Source organism: Solanum tuberosum, unplaced genomic scaffold, assembly GCF_000226075.1.
Source record: "Solanum tuberosum cultivar DM 1-3 516 R44 unplaced genomic scaffold, SolTub_3.0 scf00257, whole genome shotgun sequence".
NCBI classification, from domain to species: domain Eukaryota; kingdom Viridiplantae; phylum Streptophyta; class Magnoliopsida; order Solanales; family Solanaceae; genus Solanum; species Solanum tuberosum.
In genome coordinates, this window is record NW_006239182.1 from 932295 (window position 1) to 943526 (window position 11232).

At 33.2% G+C, this 11232-nt stretch overlaps 1 protein-coding gene across 1 annotated transcript; it reads left to right on the top strand.

Moving 5' to 3' along the window:
* The first annotated feature begins 5233 nt into the window (after window positions 1-5233).
* On the top strand, window positions 5234-6192 carry LOC107062699 (F-box/LRR-repeat protein At3g48880-like). The gene is made up of 3 exons (XM_015313643.1): window positions 5234-5484; window positions 5631-5654; window positions 5772-6192. The coding sequence occupies exons 1-3, from the start codon at window positions 5234-5236 to the stop codon at window positions 6190-6192; spliced, it is 696 nt and encodes a 231-aa protein (XP_015169129.1).
* Window positions 6193-11232: the final 5040 nt, after the last annotated feature.

An 11232-nucleotide genomic window follows, 5' to 3' on the forward strand; every position in this document is an offset into this window, starting at 1 on the left:
TAACCATGCATCGCACGAATATATAAGAGGAGGTTGAACACTACATTCACTATATCAAAACAAGTAAATAATGAAATATAATAATAATTTTAATTTAAAAATTATGATATTAAAAAATTATCCGCACAAAACGCGGGTATAAATACTAGTATAGCTAAAAAAGAAAAGAAAATAGCTTTACATTTTTTTCTTACTTTTTTTTCTCTTTTTCCATTTGTATTTTTCTTTATTTCTCTTATTTTTACAAGAGTAATGTTAAATTTTCTGTGTTTACTAATTTTCAATTTCATTCCAGGGTGAGAGGAAGCTATTGTAGTCTCCTTCTCTTCATCTACAAGTATTGTTGTAGATCTATGGGAAAAAACTGAAAGAATCTATCATATCTCCTTGTTTCAGAGTTTTTTGGTTCACCAGATCATGCTCACCACCAGAGATTCCGAGGAACAGATGCAACCTCCAGTTCAGCTGGGAGAGGAATTGGAGCAGTATGATTCAAAGAAGATGGAAATCAAGGGTCAGATCTATCATATTTCTCAGAGAAGGTAATTTTCATAGTGTTTTATGTTTTCTGGGTAGGTTTAATTTCATCGAACTTTCTATGTAAAGCTTTGAATTTGAATTTTTAGACTTTCGTTGTGGAAAGTTGTGAAACTTTTGGTAGAGGAAGAAAAAGAGAGTTACCGGTGGCAGAGTATTTAGTTTTATGCTAAATTAGTCATACTATATATATATATATCAATGTGTGAAATTTATCAAAGCCTTCTTTCAATATAAAGCAAGGAGTAAGCAAGCTTCTTTCCGACCAGACTGACCTGGCAATTATCTTCCTATAGATAGCTCAACTCAATCTACAACTTTTGACTTCTAATTGATTGAATCTCAATCCATTTAACAATGGCTAGCTTTATTTGCACTTTGCACTTAAAGCTCCCACGGACCTTAGAACTTTTTTGCGTTTTTCGCCTTTGATGTGAGTAGGTCATGTGGAAGCAAACAAAGAAGAAGTTACAAACAAGACTACCATATATATTTAGTTCTACATGTATATGTTTGCCTGCAGATGGTCTGAGTTAAGAGGGAAGAGAAGAATGAAGGTTAGATATTAGGATCAGAAACACGTGAGAAGCATATGACGTTTAGTCTCTTGAGTCTAAGTTCAAATAATAGTGGACTATTGTGAGCCTTTTTCTCCTTTACAATACTTAGGGACATTCTTAAGCCCTTTTCGTTCAGAGTATGACGTTAACAACTCGCATATAACTCATTTATCTTGTTTTTAAGAAAAGAAGAAATCCTATTTCTCACACAAGAATTATATATTTTCATTATCAAATTTTAATGAAACTAAAATACCTGCAGACACGCCATTAGATTTGTGTTACCATTCGGGAGATTTCTTGTTCTTTTTCTCTTTTCCTTTCATAAATGTAAATGTTATGAATACTTGCAGACACGTCATTAGATTTGTGTAAATTTAATTTATGTCACTTAAATCTTGACGTAAAATCAAATTAGATGATTTGAAAATTTTCAAAATAATGCAATTGACATATTTCAAACGGCTAAATCTCTTCCTGATAATGAATGCATGTTCAATAGAATTATTTTTTTCACAACTTCCTCTAATCTCATTTTAAAGATGTAGCTGATTGATTTCCATTTATATCATTTTACTGGGAACTGAAAGACAAGGTACATGGCTTGAAAATGAAAAGGTAAAAGATCATCTTCAAAAATAAAAAATTAACTGGATTTAAAAAAAAAAATAACATGTACTACATAATCTTTCAATGTTACTTTAGTGTGTATAATAAATAACAGTAAGAGTCTCGTTTTCTTTGAATTCATAGACTTGTGAACATTATCAAATGTTTAGTTGGTCACTTCACTGATTAGACACTTAAAAGGATATAATCTGAGAATTTTACGAGAGTGGTTAGTTGAAGGAATATGAAAGTCAAGTAATTTAGAGAATCTACATCTCTTAAGTCTTCAAAGAAGAGAGCGCCGATCTTTACTAAAATCCTCTCTGAAAACAGAGAAATATTAAATATAATTCTATATCTATATTGCATAGAATATACTAGCCCATTTTAACTTTGATATTTTTAGAAAGAAAATTAAGTAATCAATTTTCATAAGCTGCTGTTCAAGTAATAGAAATGCACTAACTGAGGTGAATCTGAGAAAATGACGGACCTCACACAGTGTAGTAGGCCCACATAAATACTTTTTTGGACTGTCACTCTCCATATCACGTGGTCTATAGTTGAGGGGTTAACAACAAATGTCCACAATACCCCATAATTTAAGTGTTAAACTGAAAAATGTGAATAGTTTAGGGAGTTTAGAGGTATTAACTCAAAAGAAAATCTTACTTAGATTTTTCTTTTTGCATTTATCAAAAAAACAGGTAGGATAGTAAAAATGTTAAAGATTGTTGACTAGAATCAATTTACAGGTGGATGACATTTCCATTTCCATTTGACCAAGATTTCATATACAACTCTCACTCCTCATCAAAGCACACTAACATCCCACAATTTTCACCCAATATTTTTGTGCACATTGAAGTGAATAAATAATCTAAAGGTATGTCCTAAATCTCTCTGTCTTATCTTCTTCCTACATTCTCTAAGGTTGTTTTTCTGATGAATTCTTTACTCATGTCAGATTTTGATTCCAAGAGTTGTTGTGGGTGTTAAAGAAATTCGGTGTACACCTTGTGGAATTCTTTTCTCCTTTTTCTGGCTATTTGATTTTTGCCCATACAGATCTGAATTCAAGGTTCTCTAAATTTGTATATCTTGATTTTCCTGCGTTTCAACTATTAGTAATTTAGTGCAGTATGATAAAATGTGTGTTTTCTTGTTATTAACGTTTAACTCTTTGTCAAGGTTGGTTTTGATTTACTGAATTTTCATTTTGTTTAAATAACGATTCAATTTGAGTCCTGCAATCAAGAATGTATCTTCTTTTGATGTTTTTACAGACTTCTCATCGTTATCCAAATAAATTGTAACATCATTTTTTGACCTGCATAGGTTTAATACAAATGGTGCTTTGGTTATTCCGTCTTTTCTTTTCTCAAAAAGAGATTTGGATTTTGAGGCATCTAAGACATAAGCTCCATAGATAGAGGATTAGTAGTTTATATGAGAGAAAAGATTGTTGTGGGCTTCATATAAGCTGCTAAAACTCTAATGTTAGTTCCCTCTCTAAGGAAATCAGTCGGCAACTAGAACTTTAGAAACAAACATCAGTCATACTTCATTTGTTTGCACTTAATAGAGTTCTTAATCTGAAATGTTCAGATTCAGACAATTAAGTTCCTTTGTTTGTAAGATCTAAATCTTAATCATTCAAATTCAAACCATTAACTGTAGTTGATTTTGTTTTGTTTAAAACTGCTTAATGAATCTTATTAGGTCTGAATGAATTAGATCTGTAACAGAATCTTAATATTTTTCAAACTCGTTTAAAATAACACCATTTATTTCACAAAACCTTTCAGGCCTCTTGCTTCTCTCCGCCATGTTTTCACGCTTCTTCCCCTCCTTGCTCAAGCATATACCAATCTTTTTATTCTAGAATTGTTAAGTTTTCATAATATTTATCAGTATTTTTTTCTGATATTCACAACATTTTTGGGTGTATTGATGTTTATCAAGAACTTTTATTACCAAAAATATTTTTGTCTAGCGTTATCAACTACGCATAGACTCCAAGACATCTTGGCATCTCTTAATCTTTGTGGCATCACCAACTTACATTAAAAAAAACATAGGAACATGTTCCATTGATCATATGTTGTCTTGCAAAATAGCACCTATTGACCAACTACAATCCTTGCCTATTTAGGTTGTTTAGAGTACCGCAAGCATTGTCTAGTTTGATCCAGCTGAAGCACTTAATCTTCATAGATGGATTGGTCTTCCGTACTAACTTTCATGGCCATCTAACAGGTAGTTGACTTTGTGAGCATAGTTGTCTATAATATTCTTTCACTGTGAAATGTACTTTGCTTCCCCATCTTTGCCTATCTGGTTCACTTTCATCAATACTGTGTGCCTTCACCTTTGCTAACATTTCCATGTAACTCCCTTTACATTAAAATTAAAATCCTAGGTATTCCCTTTAGTCCAACTCTCAATGGTTTATGAAGTAATTATCCCAAAGCATCCCAATAACTTCTCTCAACTCAAGTCACCTCATGTTGCTTGGGTTCAATTAAATTGCATTCTTTAGCTTGAATCTAGCCCGAATGAATTATAGAAATTCATAGGGCTTCGCACTTGGTCTATGAGTTCCCATTTGGCTAATTTAAAAATGTAGTTTTCTGCACAAATTCATATATTTATAAGTTTATATACAATTCTTATGGTAAAGATACATTTACTTTAAGGCCCTCTTTTGTTTTTTATGTTTTAAGAAAATCAGAAAGGGTTTCGGTACACTGGCTAGAACTATGCTTGAAATTGTGTTATAAAATGTAAGTGAAAGAAAAAGAGGAAGCTAAGATTATATTTTTTCTGTTGAGGTAAAAAACTTCATCAAATGTATCAAGAAGATGCAGAAGAGAATTACATTTCAGCTTAGAAATTAATGAAAAGAAATTTAAGAGAAAAGCGTAATGAAATCTCAGAATTAAATTTGCTTACTTTAATTGAAAGACAATTGAAAAATGTATGGAAATTGGGTTGGAGGGATATTACTGATTTACCTTTGATGAGAAATCGTTGAGATCACTAGCCAAGTTAAGTTAGAGATGGTTGTAGTAGAAGTGACCATCCTCCATGTTAGGGAAGAATAACGACACTAGGTTTATGAAGTATGTAACGCGAGTTCCATTATTTTCTTTGATTTTGCATGATTTTGCTCTCAGTAATGATTATTTTTATCCAAAATGTGATACTTCCGTCAGCTATGCCAGCAAGAACTTAGTTCTCTGTCGTTATCTACAACCAACTTAAGTTTCAGGTTATATTTTTCTAGTTTCTTCACTTTTAAGCATCACAGTACTCCTTGGACGTATTTGCACTCTACTTTTCTATGTTTCTTTATATTGTCGGGCTTAACTTTTTATTCTTCATGGTCCGAGTATATTCACAAGAATACAAATGACAATAAGAAACATCAATTTGATGTCAGGAGTTCAAATATTCTTCTTCGATCCAGAGAAGTAATAACCTTTCTTGGTTCTACATGAACTTAGGATATTGAAGTTTTTATGATGTCGTTTCAAAAACTAGAAAAGATTGAAGTTGTTGTGATGGAAGAAGGAAATCCTCCTGTAAGGCGATGGGAGGACCTTAATATTGATATGTTGGTGAAGATATTCCAGTCCTTCGACCTTTTCCAGTTAATCTCTGTAATTCCTCAAGTTTTTCCTGCTTGGCAATCGACTTGTTCTGACCAACGTCGTTGGAAAACGCTGGACTTGTCAATAATGCAGTCAAATTTCATCAGAGTTTCAATATCGCCGTATATATATATATATATATATATATATATATATATCGACACTCCATCTCGTGAAAAATTGACCCACATCCTAAAGATTTGCTTGAACCTTAGTCGTGGAAACATACTGACATTGATCTTCCATTACAATTTGTTGTTGACAACAGTCAGTTGACTTATATTGCCAAGAGGTATTCCCCGGATAAACTTTAATCTTTCTATAGTATTGTACCTTAAATCAAGAAATTGTATAGAAAGCATCGCATCTGAGATAATTTGGATAGGTAATTAAATTTCCTCATTTTCAGGTGTCCACGGCTTAAACGCCTTGTTATGTCTGCTTGGGAAAAACTAGAAAAGCAAACAATATGTAGTGCTTTTCATGAATGGAAAGATGTTGAATCACTGACGATGCCTAGTTTAGAAGAACCTGCATATGTCATTGAGAAAATTGGAAGGAGTTGCAAAAAACTTTCCGAGCTCAAGATTATGACTCCCTGCGATATACTGTTTGCATCTGCACTGGTCTCATTTCTTCCAAACTTGAAAGTGTTGAGTGTGAGGTGTACGAAATTATCTAAACCTGCTTTGGTTATTCTCTTGGATGGGTTAAAAAAGTTGAAAGTGCTCAACATATCGCATTGCATAATTACTGAAGACCTTCCACCACCTGCACCGATGAAAATTCTGACCGAGCTTGATGAATCCATTCTGGAAAAAAGTGTCTAAGGTTAGACAAAATTCCTAACCTGCATGAGTGACTCGTGCATCATGTGTCAGCGCACTCGAAATGATGAAGGGTTCATGAGGTGATATAAGTATGCAGACCTCTTGAAAGTGGATGAGGTGAAGTCTCTTACAATTTGAAAACTTTAAGAATATTTTGCTTCATTAGTTGAAGGTGCAGTATAATGTGTAAAACTTGTGTGTATGAAACACAATTAAACCTTGATTTTAAGTATTTGTTATCTATTTATGTGTGTATGTATTGGCAAGTGTTGTTCACAAGCATTTGGGAGTATAAAGTAATTTTTAAAAAAGCACGTTTGAAAAAAAACACATTGTCAAAATAAGTTAGATTTTAGAAATTTGACCAAATATATTATTATTCTTCTACATCGTTTTGCGAGTTTTGTACATAAACTCCTTGGAGGAAGATGACATGTTATGTGAGCATCACACTTAAAAGCTCTTTTAAAGAGTTTCAAGTGACATTATATGTGAATATTTTATCTTTTCCTTTTGACTGAATTAGGTTAAAATCTAATTTCAAACCCAAATGGTAAAATGTTCACCACACCCTATGAACAATCATGCATACATTGGGTAAGGTGGACTCATTTTAAGATTTTTTATTTTCTTTTCTTTCACATCAAATTATTTCAATATTTTCGTATACATTCAACTAGGGGGTTTTCAATTTAAAGAGAATTATAGTCCATGAGGTAATAAAAATATTTGATAATTTAAATATGAAACTGTAAAATGATAGTAATAATTGAGATTTTTTAAAATCTATTCGGTCTGTTTACCATGTTATTGTAACACTCGAGAAGTCTAAAATCCTTATCAGATCTAGAAAGTTCATAAATCAAGTCTGTAGAAATTTTTGTCATCTACGAACAGCATGTACGGGTCGTAGATGGAACCACAGATTGTAGATAAGGCTCGTAGAATCAACTTCAGAAGTTTAATGAGGCAAGTTTACGGATCATAAAACCATTTGTGGGTCATAGATGATCTCGTAGATCAAGTTCTGAAACTCAATATTTGATCTAACTTTTATGGACACTGTCTAAAGTATGTATATGGAACCATGGACCGTAGATATGTCTCGTAGATCAAACTTCAGAGACTCAGAAATTGACCTGATTTCCACGGGAGATATCTACGGACCATAGATCAATCCATGGACCGCAAATGGTTTCGTGAAAGCTTCCAATAGCAATTCTCTCCCATGATCATTTTGGTCTTTTTTCACTCTTTTAATTCCTATACTATGTCGTTGTGGCCTATTCTAAAGGGGATTAAAGAAAAGTTAATTGACTAAACCTCCTTATTCACACTTAACACCAAGAAAATCAAGTTCCTTACGTTCAAAGTTCCTTCTGAGTAAGAACTAGGGTTCCACAGTTTCAAGTCTCAATTTAAGGATTCAAGCTAGTGTTTCCATTCCAGGTACCTGAAATTTTATCAATGGGTAATCCTTGTAATGCTACCTCTATGCTACTTATGTGTTTTAAGTCTATTCTCTCTGTCCATTTACATATGTATTGTCAAGCATTGCAATTTTATAGCAGGTTGGACCAAGCTTGTGAGACCATAAGTGCTTGTTTCTCAAAAAATAAAAAAGTGAGGTATTCTGCAAAAAAATTTTTAGGAGAAAACAAGTATTTTTTGGTGAGTAGCAAAGTTGTTCTTTAAAAGCTGAAAAAAGTAATTTCTCCCTTAAAATACTATTTTGGAACACTTTTTTTTGTGTTGTTGAGAAAATACACGTAAAATGCACTTTTTAAATATTTGGTCAAACATTAATTGTTGCTCAAATGTGTTTTTTTTTAAATTGATTAGTCAAATCTAAATTAATACTCACTAACAGTTACTATTCTTCTACATCGTCTTACGATACTTAAACTCTTTGGAGGAAATATGAAATGTTATGTGAACATTGCACTTCAAAAGCTCTTTCAAAGAGTTTTAAGTGGTAGTGTACGTGAATTTTTTACTTCTGAGTAAATTAGGTTAAAATCTTCCTCAAATTATTACCGTTTCATCAGTTTCATACCTAAACGATAAAATATTACAAAATCCTTTGAACTACCATGGATTCATTGTGCTAGGTGGATTCATTTTAAGACTTTTTTTTTCATCCCTCTCGTGTTTCTCATCATGTTACACCAATATTTTATCACATTCAACTACTAGAGTTTTCAATCTAAAGAGATTTATTTTTTAGAAGATAACAAAAACACTTAATAATTTAAGTATGAAACTCAAAAAATTTGATAGTAATAGTTTAATTTTTAAAACCTATTCAGTCTATTTATTACGTTATATGTTGAAGGTCGCTACAAGTGCAGTACATTTAATTAAATGCAAATGACAAATTCAACTTGTGTTATCTTAAGATATTGGGAAGTGTAAATTCATAAACCTCTAATATAAAATCTTAATTAAGTGACTTATTAAACCTGTAAATTACCCAAAAATTAATTTCTAGGCAATTATTTTGGTATAAACATGTTTTTTCTATTTTCATGCCACAATTATTGATAATAGTCGATATTTTTGCTATCAACAAAGTTTGGTATGAATTAAATGACGTTCTTTGTTGGGTTATGAAGGAGATTAAGGCGTCATGCGGAAGCTTACAATTGCAAATCATATAGTTGATAAATCAGATAACAAAAACTTATACTAAAAATCAAAATATTATTATATCAAAACTAATATAAAGAAAAACATTGAAACTTTAGAGAAAATAAATCTCCCCATAAACAAAACTCTTAAACGACTACATTGTGAATGTTATTGTTATTGTGTTAGAAGAAACAAACCTATATTTATAGAGTCCTAAAACCTTTCCTACTAGAAAAGGGAGTCCTAAAATGAGAGAATAAACCAAATATAAAATAATATTATATTTTCCTTTCAAGAAAAGTAAAAACATTTATGGTAAAAACCCTAATTTTGTAACCTCGACCGTCGTCAATGGATTTTCCGGCCACTGGCCAGTCCCCTCAGATGACTGGTCAGTTCTCTATAACCTCACCAGACCAATTTCCACATCTGTACCATCCTAAGAGTGCCAGCAAGTTAGATATTAATTTGCCTAGCGTACTTATGGAGATAAATAAGAGTGATTACAACCGACCAGAAGACAAGGAGACTGATGCAGTGAAGTCGACTATAAACAATTCTGAGGAGAATAATACCAAAGTTAAATATTCTGATATGCTGAAAGGCGACAATTCATACATTGACAAAAGAAACACGTTGGAGCCGATCGCTATAAAGCCTGTTTCTTTCGTAAATGGAATACCTCGTGTTACTTGGACAGAGGAGGAGGTAGAGAAGATGAATATCATGGAAAATCTGCAGTTAGCCATAGTTGGGAAATTTTCATATGGTTGGCCCGAACTAGAAGAATTGAGAATTCAAATTCCCAAACAATGTGGTATAAAAGGGGATTGTCGGATTGGGCTTTTGAGGAACAGACACATTCTGATAAGATTAAATAGAATGGAGGATTTTGTGAACATCATGGCTAAAAATGTTTATTATATTATGGCAAAGGACGGGTATGCCTATCAAATGAGGCCTCTAATCTATGACTCCAAATTTAAGCCGGAGGAGGAAACAACTCAAGCAATGGCCTGGATTTCCTTCCCAGATTTATTGCCTACTTTCTTTGGAAAGGAATCTTTGTTTTCTATTGCAGCGGCTGTGGGTAAGCCAATCCACCTTCATAAAGCCACGATCAACAAGACTCGACCTAGTTGTGCGAGAGTGAAAGTACAAGTTGACTTAGCAGCAGATTTACCTAGGCAGGTGGAGATTGAAGTGGTGGACAATAAGCATAACATGGTTAGAATGGTAGCTATCACTGTTCAGTATGATGTTTTACCCAAATACTGTAAAACATGCAAACTTCAAGGTCACTCAGAGGTGGAATGTAGAGTAATTCACCCAGAATTAAGAGAATTGTTTGAATCAAAGCAGATTAAGGAAGATCAGAATGCAGATGAGGAGGAACCTGGAGAAGGGAAACAAAAGAAGGTTAGAAGAGGGAAGTTTCAATACATGAGGTGGAATCCCACAAAAAGAAGATTTAAAAAGGATATGAACACTGGAGAATATTTGCTTGATGTTGGGCAGGATCAACCAGAAGCAGCAAAAGGCATTCATCTAAACAATAATTTTAGCACTCTGCAGGAACAAGGAGAAGAAGGAACAATGATAGACAGTGATGATCAATATAACACGAGAGAAGAAAATCATACAAAAGGGAATGAAGAATTTACAACTATACAGGAGTCTCACATTAATAATAAATCGCAAATGATTATTTACAAACCTCAGGAGATGATTTCAGTGGTGGAGCAGCAGTTGAGGTCAACTGTAGTAAGAGATCAGCAGGTCCCTGTAGTGGTAAACAGTGAGTTAATTGATAAAGCTGTAAATGATGTAGAAGATGTTATGAGTAATACATTGAGAGCACAGGCTGATATAGTTGAAAGATCAGTAACATCGGGGACAGAAAATGAGCAACAAAGACGAGAGTTGATATTGTCTTTGCCAAATGCAAAGTATCCTGAACCTATTCAAATGTATGATGAAATGGATGGTAATGGGATATCCTCTTACCCTTCAAGAAGCATTGCTCATCACGTACTTCAACAGGGGGATAATATGCACACATTGACTAAGCCTCAAACATTAATTCCCTGCACAAAAACAAGGCCAATTAGCAATTTACATGAGTTAGTCTCTCACCAGATGCAACAAACTGAAATCAGTGATGACAAGGAACATGAGAGTATGAAGAAGGTGGAGGATAGGGAGGAACAAGTCAGTATGATGTTTTACCCAAATACTGTAAAACATGCAAACTTCAAGGTCACTCAGAGGTGGAATGTAGAGTAATTCACCCAGAATTAAGAGAATTGTTTGAATCAAAGCAGATTAAGGAAGATCAGAATGCAGATGAGGAGGAACCTGGAGAAGGGAAACACAAGAAGGTTAGAAGAGGGAAGTTGCAATACACGC

What these genes read in the sequence shown, in the direction of transcription:
- LOC107062699 (XM_015313643.1), top strand. Translation starts at nt 5,234, where the DNA reads ATGTCGTTTCAAAAACTAGAAAAGATTGAAGTTGTTGTGATGGAAGAA. An exon ending in ATCAGAGTTTCAATATCGCC is followed by an intron (nt 5,485 to 5,630) that starts GTATATATATAT and finishes TGTTGACAACAG; the next exon opens with TCAGTTGACTTATATTGCCA. An exon ending in TTGACTTATATTGCCAAGAG is followed by an intron (nt 5,655 to 5,771) that starts GTATTCCCCGGA and finishes CCTCATTTTCAG; the next exon opens with GTGTCCACGGCTTAAACGCC.